Raw genomic sequence first — 27,002 nt, 5'->3', positions numbered from 1 at the left:
ATTCCTCTCCTAACTGGGTCCTCTTTCCTCAATCTTGGCTTCTGTTTCAGCTGCCTATTCATTCACCCGTATATAAGAAGCTCATTATCTTCCTTTCCCAGCTGCATCTTTCCAGTCTTGTGCTTCTCTTTTTGCCCTTGATTCTTACACACGGTGAGTCTGCTTCACACACATCTTTATAAACACACATGTACTGTGTGTTTATACAGTACATGTGTGTTTGCACATTACAGGTGCTGAGCAAATGCTCATAGAAGGAATGAATGTAAAGAACAAATGAATTCCTTTATACATTTCTTAAGTATTTAGCAAGTGCCTATTATAGATACACAGATACTAACCTGTCTCCTACACTCTTAAGATCATTCCTCTCCTCCCTTTCTCCTCATCTTCCTTTTCCATTCTATTTCCTTTTTTTTTTCTTTTCTTTTCTTTTTTTTTTCTTTCACTGCACTGCGCAAAGCTAGACTGAGTGCCCTGCAAGGCAGCATGCAGACAGAAGGAAGCAGGCAGGCTGTGGAAACGGACACCATGGAAAGAAGCCAGATGAAATAAGGGCAAAGACAGCTGTATAACATGCAGAAAGAAACCAACCAGAATGAAAAGCCGTGATTCATGGAGCACTGCAACTCAGGCACTCCTTGGATTTCACTTGGAGAGCTGAGTCTGGATGGGGGTCAGTGAGGGCTGGCACCAAGATGAAGGGCAGCCAGGCTCCTCCTCCCTGGAGATGTGGTGCTCCAATCCCTCCCCTCAATCCTTTTCTACCCACTCGATCCCCACGACTCCCTCACTGACCAGTGTCCTGGGCCTTTAAGAGTTGGGTGGGCTGGACTGAAGATAGCTCACACTTCCCCCCACCCCACTCCTTCCTTCTGGCTGTACCTCTGCCAGTCACAGCAGCAAACTGCAGTAGAGGAGGGGAGAAAGCCAGCGAGTGCAAGAGGAGCAGAGGAGAAAAGGAGCCGGCTGGGTTTCCTCATCCCACAGTGGAGAGCAAGCGCTGCAGAGCTCACAGACGCAGGACTGCTCTCCTGCACACGGTAAGGGTCTGGAGGCTCTGACCTGCCTTTCTTCCATGTTCTGCCTGCCTGAGTCCCTTGCTCTGCCTTCTACATGCCTTGATTAAATTGCACCCTGGCCCTGGCCCGGTGGCTCAGTTGGTTAGAGCATTGTCCCGTACACAAGTACACAAAAAGTTGTGGATTTGATCCCCAGTTCCAGGCATATACGGGAGGCACTGACTGATGTTTCTCACATCAATGTTTCTCTCTTCCCCTCCTCTTTCTCTAAAATCAAGTGAGGAATATATATATCGCCCTGGACTCCTTTGCCAGAGCAGATCCACAAGGCTCTGGCCTCCTGGTTCTCTTTAGCTTATGTTCTTTGACTTACAGTTTTCCTGTTGGCTGGGGTCAATCACCTCTTTATATGGGACTTCTAAGCTACCCAGGGCTGCCACTTAGAGAGAGAGAGAGAGAATTGGAATAACTGTGCTTTAGCATAGATTCATTAACAGATGGTTGAGGATTACTGCATGAGGGTTGGCCATGGCCCAGGTGGAGTAGAGGAACCCCTGGTAGTAGGGAGAGAGTTGTGAGACCTCCCTGGGAAGGGCCAGGGTTTGAGTTCTATACTTCGTTCTTGGCATGCTCACTGTTGGCATGCCCAAGCGCTGTTCTGGGAAGAGCACTTGCTTCTCGTCCTGACTTTGCCATCAATCGGGTAGGTGCTTTGGTTCCCAACTTCCTGATCTGTAATAGGGAGTTTAGGGTTTCCCAGACTTGCCTGTGTATCAGAGGTGCTTGATAAAAATAAATCTACCTGAGCCCCATTCTTGGAATTTCTGATCTGGTAGATTGTGGGCTAAGGAATCTCTGTTACAAGACACTCTCCAGAGAATACTGACTTGGCCAGGAACCTCTGGATTCTATGTGTTATATAAAGTCTTCAAGCTCTGACATTCTGAGGGCTAGGACCTGTGTCTGGGGGCATTCTGTCCTCTCTACATGAGCCAGGCATAATCCTGCTCAGAAGCAAAGGGTAGACAAAATGTAACAACTTAGAAAAAAGGAGTAGACAGAATGATTCTCTTCCTTCCTGCTCCTCAGGGAGACTGCTGACACCTGAATCCCACTGTAATGCCGTTGACATTTCTGCCATGTCGCCCATAAGCCACCTGGAAGTTGAGGACCAAATCTTGCTTGGCAGCCCTGTCTACTTCCCACCTAATTTTTTTCTCTGTTTTCTCATCTGTACTATAGAGGAAATTATCTGAACCCTTGAGGATCTCCACATGTGTGTCCACGAATGAACGGTTAAGACCAGTCTGTCTTACAGTCTTCATCCTTTGCTCCTGCCTCTGGCTCCTACTCCCAAATCTTTTGTGTCTTCTTTTCTAACCACACTTGCACCAGCTGTGAGCATCCTTACCAATTTACCTTCAGACACCAGAGGAAACACTGAGACCTAGAACACTTGAGTTCTAAGTTGCATTCTCTGGGCAGTTTGTTTAGTTAGTCTCCCAGGATACGGGGGAAAGTGAGGCTGAGTAGAGGGATGTGCTACCGGACCACAGTTCCAAAATCCTCATGGGTTGAGAACCAGAAGAAGGAGAGGATGAAATGCTGGGGAGAAGGATGAAAAGAGAACAAAGAGAGGCTGACAAGTGAGTAAGTAGCTAGGCAGAGAGGACAGGAGAGAAAAGAGTGAGTTGGGGCGGGGGGGGGGGGGGGAAGGTATAGGTCTGGTAGAGGATGGGGAAAATAAAGAAAATGAAAAGTAAGAAAGCCAAAACTGGTTTGGCTCAGTGGATAGAGCATTGACCTACGGACTGAAGGGTCCCAGGTTCGATTCCAGTCAAGGGCATGTACCTTGGTTGCGGACACAGCCCCGGTAAGGGGTATGCAGGAGGCAGCTGATAGATGTTTCTCTCTCATCAATGTTTCTGACTCTATCCCTCTCCTTCCTCTCTGTAAGAAATCAATAAAATATATTTTTTTAAAAAGAAAGAAAAGAAAAGTAAGAAAGAAAAGCTGATTTGTGTGATATGGAGGAGACAGAAATGATGGAAGGGAAAGACAAAACTTTGATATTCTTCATTGATTCTTAGCCCTGCTTTAACCTGCTTCCTCGTGAAAGCTCTTTCTAAGGGCAGAGTCTTGGTGAGATCTGAGCTGGTCATGTGGAGACCTTGGTTGTTATCCTACTTTCTGCCCTTGGTTCATTAGGTGACTCTGGCTGTTGAGCTAATTTTTCTAGTGCTCCCTTCTTTTCTCTAAAAATGAAGTCCAGCTCTGACATTCTGTAGCTCCTTGTATTGAAACGGGCCCTCTTATGCATGGCCACATGTCACCTAGATACAGATTTGAAATAGTGATTCAGGAATGCGAGCAGGGTTTGAAGAGCATGCCAAGTTCTGGGGTTGTAAGTGTTTGACTAAAGAGAATAAAAGAACTTTCTAAAGCTGGTCTGAGAGGCTCCAAAATAGGGCATCCTGGTACTTGGGCTCTGTTTTCAGGCTTCCCAGGTTTTAGGACGTTATTGTGTGGCTCCCAGACCCAGGCGTAAGGTCAGGGAATTCTGTCTTCTCCCAGGGCTGAGGTCCACCCCATCCCACAGTCCCTATGCCCCAGACATGGGAGCTGAAGTTCAGAGTGGTGATCTGATAAGTTGTTGGCCTTGGGGTTTCAATTTCAGCTCCAGGCTGACCCCCATCCTCACCCCACCCCAGAGTCTGAGAACCTGAGATGCTTAAGAGGGACCTGTTTGTTACTTTCTACTTCAGTCTTTTTTTTTTTTAATATATTTTATTGATGTTTTACAGAGAGGAAGAGAGAGGGATAGAGTTAGAAACATCGATGAGAGAGAGACATTGATCAGTTGCCTCCTGCTCCCCTCCCCCCCCCCCGCCCCCCCACTGGGGAAGTGCCTGCAACCAAGGTACATGCCCTTGACCAGAATCGAACCCAGGACCCTTCAGTTTGCAGGCTGACGCTCTATCCACTGAGCCACACCGGCTTCCTCTCTACTTCAGTCTCAATATAGCTTTTGCAAGCCGCAGGTTCCGAATGTGTGTCTCTGCCCAGGAACACAGAGATGCTCTTCCGCCTCCCGGAGCACTCTGCAGCCCTTCTTCCCTTCAGGAGTTTCTCGCCGGCTCTCATATCCGGTCTCAGCCAGCACAACCTTCTCTGTTTTGGGAGCCATTGCAGGGCTCTTTCTCTCTTGAGAGAAGCCTTGAGTTCTCCTTTCCACTTAGGTACAGACTGATTCTCAGCCTTCTCCATTCCTCTGACACCTGCACACTGCTACTCATTGAGAAAGCCTTTTCCAGGAGCTACAGCCAGGGAAGCTGTATTTTCAGTGACCTCTGCCTTCTTTCCAAAGACTTAGCTATCCCTAGGTGACTTTACAGGCTCTTCCCACCAGAGACATAAAGCACTAATATGCTTTGTGACCTCAGAAGAGTCACTTTTCTAGACTTTTGCTTTTTCAGTAGTAAAATATAGAGTTGAGCTGCATGATGTATTTTTTTTAAGTTTTAAAAAATGTTTTTATTGACATTTTTAGAAAGAGGGAAGGAGAGAGAGGGAAAAAAAAAACACCACACTGATGTGAGAGAGAAACATCAATCAGTTGCCGTCTGCACGCACCCTGTCCAGGGACCAAACCCACAACCTGGGCACATGCTCAGACCAGGAATTCAATAGGCCATCCTTCCGTGCAAGGAGCAATGCTCAACCAACTGAGCCACACCGGCCAGGCTGCATGATGTTTTTATGGAGCTTTAATCAATGATTGCTTCAGAGATTCTTTTAGTTTTTCAGATGTTCGTCAATGACATTTTAACCTTATTAATTAAAAAGCACAACATTTCTATTCAAGTGTAGGTACTTTGCTTAATACAAAAGCATAGAAATTTATGTTTCATGGGCTTTGCCAGTTTCTGAATGATTTGGTCAAGAATTGAGCATTTATTTATTTATTTATTCCTGCATTAGAAGAAATTTTTTTTTTAAATTAAGGTATTATATGTGTACATATCTTTCCATTGCCCCCCCCACACACACACCCATACATGCCTTCCCTCCCCAAAGTTTTTCATCAATTGGTTTTGCTTATATGCATGCATACAAGTCCTTAGGTTGATCTCTTATCTCCCCCATATCTCCTTATTCTCCCCGCTGTAATTTGACAGTCTGTTTGTTGCTTTACTGTCAAGAATTGAGCATTTCTTATAGGGGCAAAGCTAGAATCTGTGGGGGCCTGATGTGGCGGGGGCAGGACATGGCGGGATCTCCCTTTTCTTTTTCTTTTTTTAATATATATATATATTTATTTAATTTATTGATTTTTTACAGAGAGGAAGGGAGAGATATAGAGAGCTAGAAACGTCAATGAGAGAGAAACATCGACCAGCTGCCTCTTGCACACCCCCTACCGGGGATGTGCCCACAACCAACGTACATGCCTCTGACCAGAATGGAACTTGGGACCTTTCAGTCCGCAGACTGACGCTCTACCACTGAGCCAAACCGGTTTCGGCAAGGGGATCTCCCTTTTCTGCATCCCACACGGAAAGAGATGAATGAACCGGTTCTAAGTGGAGGTGGCCAGAGATTGAGAAATATTAGAAATAAAGAGAGAAGATGCAGAGATAGATTTTAAGCTGGGAGCTGGGTGGGCCGCCATCCTGTCTGCTGGAGAGGCAGGAAGAAGACAATGATGATAATGACAATGACCCCTGCCAGAGCATTTATTTTATACCCCAACACCAGGAAGTAACACCAACTTATTTGCATTCTTAAGCCCCTGCCGACACCTGGGCTGATATGAAGGCCAAGCTGACAACATGTCCTCCATCTTGGGGAAACATGTTCCCAGGGCATAGCTCTGCCTACACCCTGAGTTCAGCTGACGATAAATAAAGAAAATTGCCCATGTGCCTTCCAAGGCGGCCCTCTACAAGAATCAAAGTGGCGGAAACTGGTTTGGCTCAATGGTAGAGCATCCTTCTGTAGACTGAAAGGTTCCAGGTTCGATTCCGGGCAAGGGCATGTACCTTGGTTGCAGGCACATCTTCAGTAGGGGGTGTGCAAGAGGTAGCTGGTCGATGTTTCTCTCTCATTGATGCTTCTAGCTCTCTATTCCTCTCCCTTCCTCTCTGTAAGAAAATCAATTATAGCCGAAACCGGTTTGGCTCAGTGGTAGAGCGTCGGTCTGCGGACTCAACGGTCCTGGGTTCGATTCCTTCAAGGGCATGTACATTGGTTGCCGGCACATCCCTGGTAGGGGGTGTGCAAGAGGCAGCTGGTCGATGTTTCTCTCTCATCGACGTTTCTAGCTCTCTATCCTCCCTTCCTCTCTGTAAAATATCAGTAAAATATATATTAAAAAAAAAGAAAATCAATTATATATATATATTTTTCAATCAATAAAATAAATCTTAAAAAATCATTAAAAAAAAAAGAATCAAAGTGGCTATATATAAAATCTTCTAGTTCCTTTCAAGGGAAGTTGTTACTTACTAGGACAAATGAAGCAGGCCCTAAATTAGCATATATCATAAAGGAAGCACTCTTTTTTAGTAGTTCTTAGACTTTATAATTTATATGGCCCATTAAAACTCTCAGAATAACTGTTATGAAAAGGAGTATAAGATATGCTTTACCATGTGAAGGAGAAGAAGACGGCTTATTTAGCTATGTGCAACATGAAATGTTGTAGACGAGACAAAAGAAACACTTCAGGAGCTCTGGCCAAGTAGCCCAGTTGATTAGAGTAACATCCTGATATGCCAGGGTTCTGGGTTTGAGCTCTGGTCAGGGGACATAAAAGAATCAGCCAATGAATGCTCAAATAAGTGGAACAACAAATCTCTCTCTCTCCTTTCCTCTCCCTCTCTAAAAACCAATTTAAAAAAATATATAAAGAAAAGAAAAGGCCCTAGCCAGTTGGGCTTAGTGAGTAGAGTATGGGCCTGCGTAACAAAGGGTCCCAGATTCGATTCCGGTCAAGGGCATATACCTCAGTTGCAGGCTCAATCCCTGGCCCCACGGCTCTGGGCAGGAAGCAATCAATGTTTCTCTCTGTCTTTTTCTCTTCCTTCCACTCTCTCTAAAAATCAATAAAAAGATAATCTCAGGGAGGATTAACAAAAATAATTTAAATATAAAATAAATTAAAAATAAAGATTTCAAAGCTGGATGGTCTATAGGGTGGAAGGTCTATAGGGTGGATGGTCTATAGAGAGGAATCCCATAATAGGGAAGTTAGGATGTTTAAGATGGTTTTATCTGGAGGAAAAAAGACTAGGATGTAGAGATGCCAGATTCTGCAAGTGCAGCCAGCAAGATAGTGTTTTTTTAATAATGAGGAGCTGAGCAGTGTGACATGAGGTTATCTTGTGGAATAGGGGGAGTATTTAGCAGAAAGACTAATGGCTAATGGGACACAGCAAAGGTTCTGGAATCAGACATACTTGGCATTAAATTCTGAATCCCAATGTGACTTGAGGCTGGTTTCTTAGCCTTTCTAAGCCTTGTAGTCACCAAATCCAAATTAGAAGTAAAAAAAGCTACAGGCTATATAGATGAAATGCCTGCCACATAGTGGGCAGTCAGGAAACATTGGTTCCCTCCTCTTCCTCCCTTGTTCTAGTTAAAATCACCAACGTTAACAGTCTTTTGCTCCTTTGCCCCTTTAGGTGACTCTGGCGCCAGCTGGTGGAGCAGTGGGTGATGGCATCCCTGCTGCAAGGCCGTGAGTGCCCACCCCTGCAGGAGAGGGCATGGGGAGGCAGCCCAGGGACAGGGAGGAGGCTGGGCCCCTATTCAAGAGCTCCTTCTGGGTCCTCCACATCCCTGGTTGGCTATCCAGCCCCTGCTTCTCCTGGCCCAGGGCTACCCAGCAGTCAAGAAGTGCTGCTGATGCAGAAAGGTATGATGATGCGCAAGGTGAGAACCAAAAACTGGAAGAGGCTAAGATACTTCAAACTTCAGGAAGATGGCATGACTGTCTGGCATGCCCGGCAGGTCGGAGGCAGAGCCAAGGCCACCTGTAAGTAACACGGATAGCTAAGGGTGGGCATATGGGTGGATATAATCCCGAGGAGCCCAGCATCTGGCAGCAGGAGAGGCACCGGGATCCTATGATGCTGCCTTGTGCTGTCCCACATGTATCTGTGCCTGAGCCTATAAAATGGAAATTATAACCATATTTGCCTCTTAAGGCTGTTATTAGGATACAACCAATTATTGCACGTAAAGGACTTAGAAGAGTCCTGGCATATAGCAAGGCTCAATAAATCAGACATTATGTATCTTGTTATCTTTATTTTAATAAGAGCATGATCTCAGGCATCTGGCTGGCTGGATTATAGCCCTGGCTCTGCCACTTTCTAGCTGAGTGGCTTTGGACAAGTTACTTAAACTAAGCTTCAGTTCCCTCATCTGTATTATGGATGTTAAACAGTACCTGTCTAGTAGATTACAAGGACTCAATAAATTAATGTCTAAAGCATGGAACCTGGGACCAGATGCATTTAATAAATATTAGCCATTATGGTGAATATTTTAAAATGTCATAAATGTATCATAAGTGTGCCTTCTATTGGCTGAACACTTTATGATCCCTCTAAAAATATTATCGCAGGACGTATCTAAGGGAATTTGCTTTAGAGACATATCAAAGCTCCCATTCCACACCAGCTCCAGCTGAGGAGAGAGGGTGGGAGCATTTCTCTGGCTCTCTCCTATCTGGAAAGAGGACACTCTCAAACCTGGAGTGGAAGAATCGGAAATGGGCATATTATGCTTTGGAGTAACTGCTTCTGCCCTGTAACAGTGCTTCCATTTGTCAGCCCCAGCAGTCCTTTTGTGATCACCATGTCCACTGGCCATGTAAGGAGCCACTCCTTACTGAAGATGAGGACACTGAGGATTAAGTTCTTTTGTCTGTGTCACACTGCCAGCTGAAAGCTGGAAGCCAGGTCTTCCATTCCCAGCGCAGGCCCCCTGTCATGCTGCCTAGGGACACAGCAGTGATTCGTGTGGAATCCTGAGTCTGCATCTCCCTATACTAAAGCTTCTGGGGGTTTAGCCCGTGGAGGCTGGGGTTCCTCCTCTCTTGGGCTTCACAGAGAAGAAGGGAGTAATTAGTGGCCCTTGATCATTAGCTCCTGCCATTGGGCGAACTCTCTTCCTCAGCATCCCACTTGCTTCTTCTCTGGCAGTCTCGATCTCTGACGTGGAGACAGTGCGTAAAGGCCACGAATCTGAGTTGTTGCGCAGCCTGGAAGAGGAGTTCAACCTGGAGCAGGGTTTTACCATTGTCTTCCATGGCCGCCGCCCCAACTTGGACCTGGTGGCCAACAGTGTGGAAGAGGCCCAGATCTGGATAAAGGGGCTCCAGCTATTGGTGGACTTCGTCACCAACATGGACCAAAAGGAGAGGCTGGACCAGTATCGGGGCAGGAATGGAGCCAGAGTGGGGGCCAAGGTCACTGAAGAGGCAGATGCTGCAGGGCTAGAGACAGGTGGGAGGGGGTACAGGGCTAGGGAAGCCCAAGAGTCCAGATGTGGTGGGTATGGGCAGTTCAGAGCGATGTGAGACTGAGAATGCTGAAGGAGGAATCGAGGTTTGGGATGGCCAAAGCAGAGCCAGGCAGTTTGGGCATGCATCAGGCCTCCTAGGTTTTCGGGAAGGGAGAGCAAGAGGCCAAGGGCCAAACAAGGTGCTGACCCTGAGCGCTGAGCAGAAGATCCTACTGGCATTAACAACTACAGGGGTGGGAAGCAGTCCCTTCACAGGCCTAGTGGTGTCAATTCGCTGTAAGTTTCCTAGATTGTATTCACTTTCTATGCTAGTTCTTTCATTCATTCATCCACTCATTCACCAGCTATTAAGCAGAATGTATCAGGCACTCTGTGCCAGGCTGTAGGGGTACAAAGATAAATGGGACTCAGATGTTGTTTTCCTTGGTGGAGAGGATGGGGTTGTGTAAATAATCTAAGTACCATGGAACTGTTATGGTACTTAGATTATTTGAGGCTATTCAAAGGAAGAAATATTTAATTCTAGCTGAGAGGGTTCTCAGAAAGCTTTAGGGAGGAAGTAGTATTTTAGCGGAGCCTTGAAAATGAGAATAATTTGAACATTAAGAGAGGAGGTAAAGACACCCCTGCCTGAAGGAACAGCATGAGTAAAGGCCCGGAGACAGGAAATTGTAGCGCTGGAGAGCTGGGGCATCACAGAGTGGGGAGTTGGGGTTCTGGCTAAAGTGCAGAAAGGACAGAGATGTGTTGAGCAAACTGGGTTGGGGCAAGATTATGGGGGCACAGGAGATATTATCTTGTATGTTAAGGAATCCGGACTTTCTGCAAAAAAAAAGAGGTACCTGCCGGCACCTGATCCATTCAGGGATGAGATAGACAGGTACTCTGGGTGGGGGGTGGTATTCTAGAAGCTAATGTGGAAAATTCATTTGTGTAGGGGATAGACAGGCAGCAAAGATAGGAAGAGATGTCAGTGGATGAGCATGCACACACATCTGCACATACAAACACACACAGTGCTTTTGCCTTGACTCGGACCTCGATGGCTGAGTGACTGGTTCCAGCGCGGAGACAAAAACCAGGATGGTCGGATGAGTTTCCACGAAGTCCAGCGGTTACTACTCCTGATGAATGTGGAAATGGAAGAAGAACATGCCTTTCAGCTTTTCCAGGTGAGTCTTCCAGGAAAGGATTTGCAGAAACCAAATAAGGCCACATTCTCACTTGACCATAGGTACTCTGACCCAACCCAATAACATTCATTTATTAATCTCTATTATGTGCCCTTAGCACTATGCCAGGCTCAATGTGAAGTGTAGGCCATGCTTCTTACTCTTCAGTCTTGTTGGAAAGATGATTTATAATCTTATAAAATGTAAATAATATGTTATTATATCAGACCCCTAGGGCCTGTCTGTCCATGTTCAGACTTTCAAAGGTGCTTAGAACAATAGAACACTCCATCTAGAATGTGAATAAATAGAAGGAGGTATATTTTGACCTTTGGGGATTTCAATTCTTTCCTGGTGAAAATTTTTTCTAGTAGCAAATGATATGGCTGAAATTTTGCTTTTTTTAAAAAAATATATTTTATTGATTTTTTACAGAGAAGAAGGGAGAGAGATAGAGAGTCAGACACATCAATGAGAGAGAAACATCGACCAGCCGCCTCCTGCACACCCCCCATTGGGGATGTGCCCGCAACCAAAGCACATGCCCTTGACTGGAATCGAACCTGGGACCCTTCAGTCCACGGACCGATGCTCTATCCACTGAGCCAAACCAGTTTTGGCTGAAATTTTGCTTTTTACTTATTGAAGTGACTTTTATGAACACCTAGTATCATGTATTCTGTGGAAACATACTTGGATCTATCTGTCAGCAAGACTGTCCTTATAAGATAAGTAAAGGCGCCGAAACCAGTTTGGCTCAGTGGATAGAGAGTCGGCTTTAGGACTGAAAGGTCCCAGGTTCAATTCCGGTCAGGGACGTGCCTTGGTTGCGGGCACATCCCCAGTAGGGGGTGTGCAGGAGGCAGCTGATCAATGATTCTCATCGATGTTTCTGACTCTCTATCCTCTCTCTTCCTCTCTGTAAAAAAACAATAAAATATATTTTAAAAAAAAAAGATAAGTAAAGGCCACAAAAGTTGCTGTTAAAGTGTTTGTCCAACCTCCTCTAAATCCTCTTGCAGGCAGCAGACACGTCCCAATCTGACACTCTGGAAGGAGAAGAATTTATAGAGTTCTATAAGGCATTGACTAAGCGTATTGAGGTGCAGGAACTGTTTGGAAACTTTTCGGCTGATGGGCAGAAGCTGACCCTATTGGAATTTGTGGATTTTCTTCAAGAGGAGCAGAAAGAAGGAGAGCATGCTTCTGACCTTGCTCTGGCACTCATTGATCGTTATGAGCCTTCAGAAAGTGGTAAGAGGACAAGAACAGAGAGGCACCATGACCAGAAAGGTCCAGAGATCAGCAGCTTTCTGTCTAACTCAAGGAAGGCTGAGTCCACCTCTACCTCAGTCCCCAGCCCAATCATCTTCATCTCATTCTGCCACTTCTCAAATGAGTGCAGCCATTTCCATTTGTTGCCCAGATAAGACAAGTATCCTCTGTGATGCTAGGTCTCTCACAAGACCCCTGTCCTCCACCATGCTCATGTTGCACATCATTCACTCGCTGAAAGTTCTTCCTGAAATCAGCTTCTGGCCTCAGTGGAAATATAAAACACTTGGTCCTCTTGCTTTGGTCTCTTCTCCTCTAGTACATATGATTCATTTTCCTCTAGTTCCCTTCATGGTTCCAGAGAGCCAGCTATGACTTCACATGCTGGCTCTCTGCCCTTTCCTGGGCTTTCTCCGAGTTTACCAAATGGTTCTTGAAGTCTCTAAGTCTCTTAAAGTCCTAGGAAGCTAGTCAGCCCCTGGCTGAGGGGATGATGATGAGGTCAATCATTCGGCATTTATCAAACACAACTAAAATGTGCCCTTTCTGCCCTCAAATTTTTCTCCTTGCCCTTTAGTAGACATCTTCCTTTTCTCCATTCCCTTCAGAATGTGAGGAATTTACTAGTACATTATTAATAATACTAGAGGCCTGATGCACAAAATTCATGCATGGATAGGGTCCTTAGGCCTGGCGGCAATCAGGGCCGATCAGGTTCCCCATCTCCCTGCCTCCTCCTTCCCTTGCTCCCTCAAAGCCCTAGCTGCTGCTGGTCACCTGCCATGGTCCATGCTGCCCCCTGGTGGTCAGTGCAAGTCATAGTGTACGACTGAACTTCTGGTCTCCCAGATGAACTCCCAAGGGGCCCCTGCATATTAGCCTTTTATATATAAAGAAATTAGTTACAAGGCACTTTCATGTGCCTTACTTCATTTAGTTCTTACTACAATCTTTGAAAATCAAGATTGGGCTTTTGTCAAGTATTCCATAATGTGCCAATATCTCTATATGCCTTTCCTCCTCTAATCCTTACAATGACCTGTTGAAATAGGTTTTATTATTGAGTTAGTTGTACAAGAGAGAAAAACTGAGGTTTAGAACAATTAAATTACTTGCTTAAAGCCAACAGCTAATGAGAGGAGGAATTGGGATTCAAACCCAGGTCATCTGATTCTTACTTGGTGCTAGAGAATAAGGATTAGAGATGAGATGAGCGAGAGATGGACAAGTGACCATCTAAGTCTCAATTCCCACTTCCATTCATTCATTCATTCATTCATTCACACACTACTTCTGCTAGTGCTTATTAAATACCTAAATGTGGCAGGACTTATGTGCTAGGCATCAGAGATACAGGAGTAGGTCAAGACAGGGGCAATGTATTCATTGAACTTAGAGTCAAGTAGAAAGTGTTGAAATCAGTAATTGCAGATTCATGTGGGTACTCAGAGAAGAAAGGGGACTGAAAGCAATCATTTCAGAGAACCCCATAGAAGAGGAATGTCACAGGGTTAAGAAATAGGATCTTCTATTACATTTACTACATCCATTACATTTTTTCTACCCTCCCCCTGCACTCCGCTATCAGACGCTATACTCGCCTGCTGGGTAGTATAAGTCAAGAGACCTGGGCTAGGTTCCCACTCTGCTTCTTACTGAGTATCCTGGGTTAAGTTGCTTAATACGAGACTCCGTTTTCTCATTTTTAAAATAATTGGTGATTAGATGTAATAATGCATATGAAAGTACCTGGCAGCTGTGGACTTAACCTATTGATCTGATGTATTACTATAAGAATGAAAGTTGCTGCCGCTCTCCAGCATCTTCAGGCCTTATCAAATCTGGAACAAGAAACTGGGCATGAGAATATAATTGTTTTTTTTAAAAATATATTTTATTGATTTTGTACAGAGAGGAAGGGAGAGAGTTAGAGAGTTAGAAACATTGATGAGAGAGAGTCATCGATCAGCTGCCTCTTGCACACCCCCACTGGGAGTATGCCCGCAACCAAGGCACATGCCCTTGACCGGAATTGAACCCAGGACTCTTCAGTCCCCAAGCTGACGCTCTATCCATTGAGCCAAACCGGTCTTGACTTTTTTTTTTTTTTTTTTTTAGAATATAATTGTTTGGCCTTCCAAGGGGACACCCTCCCCCCCCCCCCCCCCCCAGCAATGTTTCCCTCAGTTAAATTGCACAGCCCAGTGGTGTAGAGTGTGGCTCTGATACTTAGCTGTCTGGGTTCAAGTCCCTACACTTACTGGTTATGTACATGGGATAAGTTAGCCAACCTCTCAAAACAGATTATATTACATCTACCTCATCATGTTGGTGAGATGTTGAATGTAACATCCTTTGTATAGAGCAAGTGCTCAAAAACTGTTAGTCATTGATGTTGTAAATGTATGAAGCCCATGCTGAAATGGCTGAGGGCTATGGAAGGGTGACAGGACCTGGCCCTTGAAGAAAGAGTGGTCTCAGGAAAAATACCGTATGGGGATTGACAATAGGAAGATAACCCTGAGATCATAGTTGGCAGCAGCTACACAGCTCAGGGAATAAACAAAGATACCTTGTTGTGTGGCTAACAAGCCTTTGACTTCGATTCTCTCTGGGCCTCAGTTTCCCTATCTATAAAATTACCCCTTCAAACTGAATATTGTGCTGCCCATTATGGTAGCCATGAGCACCATGTGACTGTTTAAATTTAAATGAACTAAAATAAACATTTTAAATTCAGTTCCTGCCCTGGTGGGTATGGCTCAGTTAGTTGAGTGTCCTCCCTTGCACTAAAAGGTTGCTGGTTCTTTCCTGACCGGATTGGCTCACTGATTAGAACATTGGCCGAGGACTGAAGTGTCCTCGGGCATGTACATCTGTTATGGGTTTGAACCCCATTCCTAGTTGGGGTGCATGAGGAGAAATCCAGTCTATGTGTCTCTTTCACATTGATGTTTCTCTTTCTTTTCTCTTCCTCCTCCCTCCCTTTCACTCTCTCTAAAATTTAATGGAAAAATATCCTTGGGTGAGGATAAATTTTAAAAAATTCACTGGTTCAATTCCTGATCAGGCAGGGCACATGCCCAGGTTGAGGGCTTGATCCTCAGCAGGGAGTACAGGAGGCAAATGATTAATGTTTCTCTCTCTCTTTTTCTCTCTTTTCCTCTGCCCTCTCCCTTCCCTTCTCTCTCTCTTAAATCAATAAAAACCTATATTTTAAAATTTAGTTCCTCAGTTACATGGCTACATTTTAAGTGCTCAGAAGCCTTATGTGTCTAGAAGCTATCATATCGAACAGTGCAGTTTCCATCGTAAAAAAGTCTTATTGGACAGCATTGAACTAGAATGTTTGTAATTATTCCCCTTGTAGCTTTAACATTATTTGAGGGTGGGGATAATTGAAATGATAGACACTGGACGGGGGCAAGTTAGGCTCTGGAGGCTGGGAGTGGACATCATATGACAGGCAGGACCCTGGAGAGGAATGGGGTGGGCTGGGTGTGCTGGGGTGCTCCCAGAGTTCTCTCATTCCAGTGTCCCCCTTCTCCACACCTTAGGCAAGCTGCGGCATGTGCTGAGCATGGATGGCTTCCTCAGTTACCTCTACTCGAAGGACGGAGACATCTTCAATCCATCCTGCCTCCCCGTCTACCAGGATATGACTCAACCCCTGAACCACTACTACATCAACACCTCTCACAACACCTACCTGGTGGGGGACCAGCTTTGTGGCCGGAGCAGCGTCGAGGGATATATACGGTGCAGTGGGGAGGAAGTAGGGGGGGGAGGAATCAAGCTCATGAGAAGGGAACACCTGTGGAAAATTTAGGACACTGTTAGTGGTCACAGGAATCTAAAATATGTTGTGAGGGGTGAGTTTGGGGGCTGAGGATCCTTAGATACCTGAGAAACTTGGAGGAGATACTGAAGACCTGTGGGAGAGTGGTATTAAAACCTATGAGTAAATGGAGCTTCTTGCTTTCATAGGCTATGGAACTCTTTTTGAACTCAGGCCCTGACAGATTTACTTTAAATAAATAAATAAACTCAATGTTAAATGAAAGGCAGTGCAAGCATGTCAAACTCGCAGCCAGTGGGCCACATGCCTCGTTTATTGAACATGTGGCCCGCCAGCCGTGAGTTTGACATGCCTGCAGTAGAGCATAGGAGTTAAAAGCATAGGTTCTGGAGTCAGACCATTTGAGGTCCAATCCTAACTACCTCACTGTTACTCTGGAACTAAATTTTTCACCTCCCTATGCCTCACTTTCCCCACTTGTGAAACAGAAATGATAACAGTGTCGATTCTGTCTAGGTTGTTGTGAGGATTCAATGATATAATCTGTGTCAATACCTAATAAATGGTAACTACTTTTATGGTGACCCATCATGCATTAGATAGAAAGTCAAGATATCTTTGCACTTACTACTGATCCAGAAGCTTCAGGGGATACAAAGATGAATGGAACATATAGCTTCTGCCCTAGGAAGTCCAGTAGAGAAAATACATTTCCTGAGAGTTTGAGTAACTCAGGTGTTGTACAATGAAATACAACCAGAACATCAGAGAATCATGAGGCAGTATGTGATGACTTACTAAGGAAAGATTGTGAGTTGGTCGGGAGTGAGGGGAAGTGTTGGAGATCAGTGTGAGCTACAGCAGGGTTCCAGTGGGCAGAGAAGGGTCTGTGGAGATGCAGCTTGAACAGGGATCTTGACAGATAAGTGCACTGTTCTCTCCATAGTGGGGAGAGGGTCCCCAGATGGAAGACTTGACCCCTCCTGTCCCTGGGGGTTTGGGGTTCTTGCAGGGCCCTGAAGCGAGGGTGCCGCTGTGTGGAGGTGGATGTATGGGATGGACCTAATGGGGAGCCTGTTGTTTACCATGGACACACCCTGACCTCCCGTATCCTGTTCAAAGAAGTCGTGGCCACTTTAAAAAAGTATGCCTTCCAGGTAGGAACCCCAGGATGGGAATACTGTGAGGCAAGAGGATCTGAGGAAAAAGTGGCTGAGTCTGGGTCTGGGTCTAGAGAGGGTGAAGGGACAAGTGGAGGTTAGGTCAAATGGCATTTGGTAAAAGATATTTTAACAGGGAAGCATCAGAGAAGAAAGGGGGCTGAAACAATCCTATCTAATAAAAGAGAAACATGCAAATTGACCATACCTCTGCTACGCCCACCAGCCAATCAGGGCCAAACATGCAAATTAACCCAACCAAGATGGCAACAGCCCCAGAGTTTCTTTGATTATAGTCCCATAAGTGGAATTGCTGGGTTGTAAGGCAGTTTCACTTCTAATTTTTTGAGATAACTTCATATTGCTTTGCACAGTGGCTGCACCAAGAGTGACTTTTAGATGTGAGGTGGGCTCCAGGCCCAGTAAGACCTCCTTGAGACCTGAAATGGGGTTGGAGGAGTTTAGCAATCAGGGTACTCAATTGAGTGAATATTCAGGCAACTAGGTGAGCGTGGAGAGGCAAGGAGGTTATAGGTGTTAGAACTCTGGCTTCAGAGTCCTCTTCCCTCACTGCAGACATCAGACTATCCAGTCATCTTGTCCCTGGAGAACCACTGCACCTGGGAACAGCAGGGGATCATAGCACAGCATCTGACCGAGATCCTGGGGGAACAGCTGCTGAGCACCACCTTGGATGGGCACCTGCCCACTCAGCTGCCCTCACCTGAGGTAAGGACCCTGCTCCCCAGCCCAAGCTCTTCTGTAGCTTCCATATCCCCCCACTTTGGCTCCTTCCTCCATGATGGTGCCTTCTCACCCTCAGATGGACCATTTTGCTCTTCATATCCTTAAAGACAATTTTAACTAATTGAACAGAGTTCTCTAAATTTTAAGTCAGTTTTACTTATATTTAGTTTTTCATTGGGAGTATCTTAATTTTTTTCCTGAAAGTTCATAATTGTTGTAGTCTATGCCAACAATAGAGAAAGAGAAATCCCACCCCCACCATAATGACTTTCCTAATAATTGTTGTTAATAGATTTTAAATACTTCTATAAGCATATGTGTGTATATGTGTATGTGTATATATTCATATTTTAAAATATTTATTGTTCAGATTGTTATAATTGTTCCTCTTTTTCCCCCATAGCCCCCCTTCACCTGGTTCCCACCCCACCCTCTGCCCTTACCCATAGGTGTACGATTTTTGTCCAATCTCTTCTCACACACCCCACACTCCTTTCCCCCGAGAATTGTCAGTCCACTCCCTTTCTATGCCCCTGATTCTATTATATTCACCAGTTTATTCTGTTCATCAGATTTTTTTTTATTCACTTGATTTTTAGATTCACTTGTTGTTAGATATGTTTTTGTTGTTCATAATTTTTATCTTTATCTTTTTCTTCTTCCTCCTCTTCTTTCATCATTTCATATAATACTGGTTTGGTGTTGATGAACTCCTTTAGCTTTTTCTTATCTGTGAAGCTCTTTAGCTAACCTTCAATTCTGAATGTCAACTTGGCTAGGTAGAGTACTCTCAGTTGTACGTTCTTGCTAATCATCACTTTGACTATTTCTTACCACTCCCTTCTGGCCTGTATAGTTTCTGTTGAGAAATCAGCTGACAATTGTATGGGTGCTCCCCTGTAGGTAATTAACTGTTTTTCTCTTGCTGCTTTTAAATATATATATATATATATATATATATATATATATATATATATATTGATTTTCCACAGAGAGGAAGGAAGAGGGATAGAGAGCTAGAAACGTCAATGAGAGAGAAACATCAACCAGCTGCCTCCTCACACCCCCCGCTGGAGATGTGCCCACAACCAATGTACATGCCCTTGACCGGAATTGAACCTGGGACCCTTCAGTCCGCAGACCGACGCTCTATCCACTGAGCCAAACCGGTTTCGGCTCTTGCTGCTTTTAATATTCTCTCTTTATCTTTTGCTCTTGGCATTTTAATTATGATGTGTCTTGGTGTGGTCCTCTTTGGATTCCTTTTGTTTGGGGTTCTGTGCACTTCCTGGACTTGTAGGTCTATTTTTTTTCACCAGGTGGGGAATTTTTCTGTCATTATTTCTTCAAATAGGTTTTCGGTATTTTGCTCTCTCTCTTCTTTTGGCAACCCCATAATTCTGATGTTGGTACGCTTGAAGTTGTCCCAGAGGCTCCTTACACTATCTTCATATTTTGGATTCTTTTTTCTTTTTTCTTTTCCAGTTGAGTGTTTTTCTTCTTTGTGTTTCAAATCTTTGACTTGATTCTTGGGATCCTCTAGCCTGCTGTTAAATCTCTGTATAATATTTTTTATTTCAGTCAGTGTATGTTTAATTTCTAGTTGGTCCTTTTTCATAACCTCAAAGGTCTCACTAAATTTATCGGCCTTTTCTAGAAAATTCTTGAAAAACCTTACAACTGTGGTTTTGAACTTTTTATCCATAGTTTGCTTTCCTCCATTTCTTTCATTTGTGACCTGTTTCTTTGTCTCCACATTTTGGCTGCTTTTCTGAGTTGTGAGAGTGGCTTTGTGTGCCAGGTGTCCTATAAGGCTCAATGGCTCAGCCTCCCCAGTTACCTGAGGTGAACACTCTTGGTGCACCCCTTTGTGGGCTGTGTGCACAGTCTTGTAGTTAAGCCTTGGTTGTTGTTGGTATCACTGGGAGGAATTGACCTCCAGTCCAACTGGTTGTAAGGATCAGCTGTGTCTATGCTGGGAGAATACCCTTATGAGGCAAGACTTGCTTCAGTGGGGATTTGGTGCTCACGGAGTCTTGCCCCCTGAGTGGGTCCCTATTGGTCTGAGGAGTTGTAATCTGGACGGTCCTACACTGACCCTTGGGTACACTGGTTCTTGGATCTCTAAGGAGATGCTAATTTAGCCTCTGCCTGAGGCCACCCAGCAGGAGCTATGGAGAGATCTGCAGATTCCTCTTCTTTGTTTGGGTTTTAGATGAGGTCCAGTGTGAAGCAATGCAAGATGCTGTGGGGCCTTGGGCCTTCTTTTGGATGTTCTGGGTCTCTGCCTCAGCTGCAGTTGTTAGGTAAGTTTATATTTCAAAGGACCAGGCAAATCCTCTGTGCACAGCTTGGATGTGGCGGGGTCTCAGGGCAGAGCAAACAGCAATGGCTTCCAGTCAGTCCTGCTCTGAGAGGCCATCGGGTCTCAGTGTCCCTTGGTAATCGCTGCAAGCACCTCTGAGAAAAAGCTGCCCTCAAGTTCTGCCTACTGCCAGACAGTCCAGTTTCTTCCCGTATGAGTCTGAGTCCCCAGAGTCTCGCCCAGAACTGGAGTTCAGAGCAGTTGGGAGCTTGTGTCTCCCTCCTGCTTGAAAAAGCCAGCCGCATACTCTCTGCACTTTATTTCCACAGCTCCTCTGAGTCTCAGTGTGCTTTTCTCTTCCCTTCTAGTTGTAGAATTTCAAATGAGCCAGCTTTCCTGTGATTCTGGATGATGTCTGTTTTGTCTTTTAGTTGTAGTTTTGAAGTCGTTGCGCGGGGCAGCAAGTTCAGGTGTTTATCTATGCCCCATCTTGATTTCTCCCCTCTTATAATATTCTTTATATTTTCATGTAAATCTTTAATCATTGAGGAATCTTTATGTGTCAAATGTGAGGTAGGGATATTTATCTATTTACTTGTTAATCTTAACCCAAGGATATTTTTCCATTGATTTTCAGAGAGAATAGGAGAGGGAAAGACTGAGAGAAATATCGCTGTGAGGGAAACTTGATTGGTTGCCTACTGCACATGCCCAGACCAGGGCCTGGGCCAGGGAGGAGCCTGCAACCAAGGTACACACCCTTGACTGGAATCGAACCCAGGACTCTTCAGTCCATAGGCCAGGGCTCTATCTACTGAGCCAAACCGGCTAAGGCTCTATTGATTTTTATTTATTTATTTTTTAAGTTTTTTTAATAGTTTTTTAAAATATATTTTATTGATTTTCCACAGAGAGGAAGGGAGAGGGATAGAAAGTCAGAAACATCGATGAGAGAGAAACATCGATCAGCTGCCTCCTGCACACCCCCCACTGGGGATGTGCCTGCAACCAAGTACATGCCCTTGACCGGAATCAAACCCGGACCCTTGAGTCCGCAGGCTAACACTCTATCCACTGAGCCAAACCGGTTTCGGCTCCATTGATTTTTAGAAAGAGTGGAAGGGAGGGGAAGACACACACACAGAGAAACATCAGTGTGAGATTGATTGCCTCCCACATGAGCCCCGACTAAGGCTGGGGATGAAGACTGCATGCAAGGTCCATGCCCTTGACCAGAATTGAACCTGGGACCCTCCAGTCTGTGGGCTGACACTCCTCCACTGGGTCAAACCAGATAGGGTCCCCATTCACTTTTTCCATATGAATAGAGATGTTACCAGTTTGCTTTTTTTTCTTTTCTTTCAGTTTGCTTTTAATAATACAAAATTCCTACTGTATGTATTAAGCAGCCTTCCTGTGGGAACTTCTGACTACTCGTTCATTTCTGTTGCCTTTGATGTGGCCCTGTAAGAGTAATAGGACCTGCATGGTCCCAGAAGGGCCCCGGAGCAGACAGGTAGCCAAACCCCTTTATTTTTGTGCCCTAGGAGCTTCGGAAGAAGATTCTGGTGAAGGGGAAGAAGTTACAAACGCTTGAGGAGGATCTTGAAGAAGAGGAAGAGACCGAGTCTGAAGTAGAAGGGGAGGAGGAGCCTGAGCTGGAATCCCAGTTTGAGTCTGAGATCCAGGAGCTGAGCCCTCGCAGCAAAGACAAAAATGAGAAGGTAGGCCAGGGGAGTGGTCTTTGCTCTGGCATTTGGTTTGATTATCACAAGCTGCGAGTCCGTGTATGAAGAGGCTAGAGCCAGGAGGATAAAGAGCCAAGGAGCAAAATGCCCCTTGCCCCCAATGAAAGAGGCATACTTGGCATCAGTATATATTACCATATATATTAGTAGATACATTGCAATGGCTGTCCAACTTCTTTAGGCCATGAAATCTTTTTTTTTTTTTTTGAAATCTTTTTAAAAAATATATTTTTATTGATTTCAGAGAGAAAGGGAGAGAGAGAGATAGAAACATCAATGTTGAGAATCCTTGATTGACTGCCTCCTGCACGCCCCCTACTGGGGAGTAAGCTCACAATCTGGGCATGTGCCTTTTGATTGGAATTGAACCGGACCCTTCATTCCGCAGGCCAAGGCTCTATCCACTGAGCCAAGCCAGCTAGGGCCAAGAAATCTTGCCGAAGCCAGTTTGGCTCAGTGGTAGAGCGTCGGTCTGCAGACTGGAAGGTCCCAGGTTCGATTTCGGTCAAGAGCATGTACATTGGTTGCAGGCACGTCCCCAGTAGGGGTTGTGCAGGAGGCAGCTGGTCGATGTTTCTCTCTCATCGATGTTTCTAGCTCTCTATTTCTCTCCCTCTCTGTAAAAAATCAATAAAATATATTAAAAAAAATCTTATCTGGAATCTCAGTACATAAAATAGATAAATGCAGAGCCATCCTAATTGATATGCCCATTTGGCTCTATCCTGAGTCTCCCAGATAACTCTGGGGGCATTATTATATTGAGTAAGTAGTGCTTATTGGAGTGACTGCTGTCACCTCAACTAACGTGAGCTTAGTTAGAGAAAGCTTCTTGGAAAAGGTGAGTCTCAGGTAGGGCCAAAAATACCGAAGAGAAGGAGCAGGAAGAGGTAGGGACGGTGAAGACTGTGAGAAGGCTGTGCCTGAGTGATCCAGTTCCCTGTGGGGAAGGAGTGTCATTTGTGGGACCATCAAGATCCTGTGCACTCGCTTGGCTCAGCTGACTGACTCCTCTGGGGCTCTGGTGTCTTACCTGCTGCCATGCCCAGGGATGGAAATGGGAATTCAGGAGACACATCTAAAGGTTGTACTCTGGGACCCTCACATCCTCCCAGGTGTGACTTACATGACCATTTGTATACCTTGACATATCTATCTGGGTTCCTGTACATTTTGACCAAAAATAATTGTTTTAAAAGACGAAAGACAGGGAGGATGATACTTGTTTAAAAATAATAAAATTTAAAAACTGTCTCCCAAAAAGTAAAACAGAACAGACTCTTCAAACCCAGAAGAAACTAATCCCATCAGTATATGTAGATTGCTTTTATTCCCATTCCCATCCCTAGGTTGTGATGTGCCCGCTGCTTTGTTCATCTATCTGTTGTCAGATTTTGGTCCAGGCTCCTCTTCCCAAGCCTGGGTTCCCTCTCTTTTTCAAGCAGGTGAGGCAGGAGGGATGATTCAGTGGGGGAGGTATCGGGCAGAGGCTTAGGCTGGGTGGGAAGTACAGATCTTGGTTATTGGCTTCTTCCCTCTCAGATTGCTGATGGTTCGATTCCATCACCTTTTCTTTCTCCTTTTCCAGAAATCCAAGGCCATCTTGTGTCCATCCCTCTCTGCCCTGGTTGTCTATACAAAGACTGTTTCATTCTACAACTTCACTCATTCGAGGGAGCACTACCGCTTTTATGAGTTATCCTCTTTCTCTGAAACAAAGGCCAAGAACCTCATCAAGGAGACTGGTTAGGACCAAAAGGGAGGGGCAGGGGAGAAATGGGATGGGTAAGGTCAGGCCTGATGGGCAAGCTGATGAGTTCCAAGAAGACAAGGGAGCTAAGGAAGGATCAGGGAGCTAGGAAACTTCTCCAGAGCAGGCATGGGGACAGGGGTTATAGTGGGCTCACAGCTCCAGGGAAAAGCTGGGGAGAAGACTGAAGTTGGTGGGACGAGGGGAGAGGGAGCATCCACTACACTTCCAATTCTCTGCCTACACCCTCTTTACAGGCAACGAGTTTGTGCTGCATAACGCCTGGCAGTTGAGCCGTGTGTATCCCAGTGGTCTGAGGACAGATTCATCCAACTACAACCCCCAGGAATTCTGGAATGCAGGCTGCCAGATGGGTGAGGGGGCAGGAGGGCCAGTGAAGGGGAGTGGGAGAGCAACAAGTTGGCAACAAGATCATGGGTGGCTGAAGGGCCAGGGAATGCTCCAAGAGTGCTAGGCTGAGAAAGATATCTATGGAGGTATTCCCAGCAGGCCCTTTTATACCGCATGTATCTTTTATAACTCCCTGAGAGGCTCAATGGCCTCCAAGGTGAATTCTCCCCTTCTCTTCTCCTGGGGCCCTCAGTGGCTATGAATGTGCAGACTGCGGGGCTTGAGATGGACATCTGTGATGGGCTTTTCCGCCAGAATGGTGGCTGTGGCTACGTGCTGAAGCCAGACTTCCTACGTGATTCCCAGAGTTCCTTCCAACCGGAGAGGCCCATCAGCCCGTTCAAAGCCTGCACCCTCCTCATCCAGGTATAATGGAAAGTACAAATACTGGGAGGAAATTTGGGATAGCTGGGACAGAAGGGGGGGGGGAGAAGAGGTGGCTAGGCCTGACAGGAGTGTAATGGGTGGAAAGTTCCCTGTGAGATGCAGGCTAGCCTGGCTGTTAACAGCAGGGACGTCGGAGCCAATTGCCTACGTTCAAACCCTAGGAGCTGTGAAATTGTTGCACAAGTTTCTTAACCTTAGTTTCCTCACCTGCAAAACAGGGGTAATACTACTCGCTACCTCACAGGGCTGTGGTGATTAGTTGGAAGCAAGTGCTTACGATGCCTGGTGCCCAGTAAATGCTATAGAAGGGGTTGCTGTTGCTCATAACCTTTTCAAACTTGTTCAACTTCTTCTTGGATGTGTTTTAAATCGCACACAGATTACCAGAAGAAAAGCCGTTACCCATAGAGGACTGGCTTTGCAAACCCAAAGCTAGAGCACCAAGTCCTGCATTTCCCTTTTCCCTAAGTTTTCCCCTTCCCCTGGGGTGAGAGCTGGAGTGGGGCTGCTGAGCAGAAATTATTGCAGGTGATCAGCGGTCAACAACTCCCCAAAGTGGACAGCACCAAAGAGGCAGCCATTGTGGACCCACTGGTGAGAGTGGAGATCTTTGGTGTTCGCCCAGACACAGCCCGGCTGGAGACCAGCTACGTGGAAAATAACGGTGAGACGGGGCAGAGCTGGGGGGAGAGGAGAGGAGCACGACTGTTATTTTCCTAACATCCTGCCCTTCATTCATATGGTCCCTGTCACCACTATCCTGCCCCACCTCCATGGAGGCAGCATGGAACACGACGAAGAATCAGGGCTTGGACATGTTCAGTCTGAATCCTGGCCTCTCCCTGATAAGGCCCGGTAACCACTGCAAACTGCTGACCCACTCAGAGCCTCAATTTCCTCACCAGATCGCTATGCAAATTAAGTGAGAGCACACAGGGAAAGTAACCCAGAATGCACGTCCCCCCAAAAGTCAACCATGTCTGTTCCTTTATTCCCTCCCACATTCACCCTTCTGCCACCCCAGGCTTTAATCCGTACTGGGGGCAGACACTGTGCTTCCAGTTGCTGGTGCCTGAGCTGGCCATGCTGCGTTTTTTGGTGCTGGATTACAACTGGAGATCCAGGAATGACTTCATCGGTCAGTACACCTTGCCTTGGACCTGCATGCAACAAGGTGAGCCTGTCCTTCCACCCCTGGCCAAGCCCCCTCCTTTGGCTGCCTTCCTAACGCTGTCCTCCTGTGCCTTTCCAGGTTACCGGCACATCCACCTGCTCTCCAAGGACGGCACCAGCCTCCACCCAGCCTCCCTCTTCGTGCACATCTGCATGCAGGAAGGGCTGAGGGAGGAGGTTGAATCTTAAGGTGGGCACTTCCTGGGAAGGGTGGGTGTGCTTGCTTCTGATGGTAAGAGAAACCTGGAAGGATGCTCCAGAAGGCAGAGGTGATGGAAACCAAGCAGGTTGTTCGTTCCTAAGCATAAAGTTACCTCACCCTTCCCAACAAGCAAATCCAGGGCCTGGTTTTTCTTTCTCTTTCCTTTCTTCATTTCCACACACTTTTGGTATCCTTCCTGCTCTTCCCTTTTTCGTACTCTATCCTGGAATTCCTTCCTTCCTTTCTGTAGGCTTAGTCCCTACCCAGACCTAGGACTAATCTCTCTTATCAACTCTGGCTCAAAAGCAGATTGCAACTACAAACCCAGAGGGGTTTGGGGCCAAGAAACACAAAGAGGCATTATCCCCTCCCCAACAACTTCCTCAAAGGTCAGAGCCAAGGAAAGGAAAAACCAAGCCTCAAGCCTCCACAAGCAAAGGCTGGGGAGAGAACTCACCCCAAGGCTGTACCGTGACTCTCAAGAAAACACTGCACAGCCGTCCATGCTGGTCTGCTCCTTCCAACCCCACCAGTGTTAACAGAGAGCTGCTCTCCCTAACTTGGCTTGAGTATGATCTGTCATTGCTGGGTAATAAGGGAACGAGTAAGGATTGGGGGACACTTGGGTTGACAGAAAAACGGGTTTCCAGGAGTCCCTCTGCACGTGCTGCATGAGAATGGTACAGAAGCACAGCTTCTAGGGGTCACTGCAAAAGGAGCAGACTAAGGTGATGTGATCCAAGTCCTGAAAAGTTTCCCTGTAAGTCCTGGTTTATGACTGCTGTCCCAGCACAATTATTAATAGTATCCTCTTTAATTTCCCTAGTGTGCCCGAGTTTAGATGATTAATTATAGTCACTGTAAGATATTTATAGAATTCTCCATTAGAGATTTACCTCCAGTCCTGCGATCATTTGCCTTTCACACTGCCTTTATGCTTTAATTCTAGTGCAGCCTGAGGAATGATGCTGAATTATACTTGTTTACACGAGGAAGCTTAGTGAGTGGCAGTCTCCCTCTACAATGGTGGGGAATGTCTGGCCCACAGGCCATCTGAGGCCCACACAGGCTTTTGGTTTGGTTCCGCCAAGGTATTAGGGATAAACTAATTAAATGTCTGACCAAATATAGCAGGCTAGTTTTTTTTTTTTTTTTTTAAATATATTTTTATTGATTTTTTACAGAGAGGAAAGGAGAGAGATAGAGAGCTAGAAATGTTGATGAGAGAGAAACATCAACCAGCTGCCTCCTGCACACCCCCCACCGGGGATGTGCCCGCAACCAAGGTACATGCCCTTGACCGGAATTGAACCCGG

General features: G+C 45.7%; 1 protein-coding gene across 6 annotated transcripts; it reads left to right on the top strand.

The window, feature by feature from the left end:
- Positions 1–440: 440 nt before the first annotated feature.
- On the top strand, positions 441–26,245 carry PLCD4 (phospholipase C delta 4). Of its 6 annotated transcripts, XM_045580438.1 has the most exons (18): positions 447–1,043; positions 7,709–7,764; positions 7,903–8,061; positions 9,236–9,464; positions 10,600–10,729; positions 11,752–11,983; positions 15,562–15,763; positions 16,816–16,960; positions 17,540–17,692; positions 21,563–21,739; positions 23,113–23,208; positions 23,352–23,508; positions 23,771–23,887; positions 24,118–24,290; positions 24,840–24,975; positions 25,336–25,485; positions 25,564–25,674; positions 26,076–26,245. In XM_045580438.1, exons 2-17 carry the CDS (start codon positions 7,743–7,745, stop codon positions 25,671–25,673), a joined length of 2,388 nt encoding a protein of 795 aa, XP_045436394.1. In that variant the 5' UTR covers positions 447–1,043; positions 7,709–7,742; the 3' UTR covers position 25,674; positions 26,076–26,245. The 6 variants fall into 6 exon arrangements, with proteins under 6 accessions (XP_036290462.1, XP_045436394.1, XP_045436396.1 ...); XM_036434568.2 differs by having other exon boundaries at positions 448–1,043; positions 25,564–26,245; XM_045580440.1 differs by lacking the exon at positions 17,540–17,692 and having other exon boundaries at positions 25,564–26,245.
- The last annotated feature ends 757 nt before the right edge of the window (positions 26,246–27,002 follow it).

This window comes from Pipistrellus kuhlii, unplaced genomic scaffold (assembly GCF_014108245.1).
Source record: "Pipistrellus kuhlii isolate mPipKuh1 unplaced genomic scaffold, mPipKuh1.p scaffold_m20_p_127, whole genome shotgun sequence".
NCBI lineage: Eukaryota > Metazoa > Chordata > Mammalia > Chiroptera > Vespertilionidae > Pipistrellus > Pipistrellus kuhlii.
The sequence above is the reverse complement of the archived record's forward strand: the minus strand, read 5'-3'. Positions and strand labels throughout refer to the sequence as shown.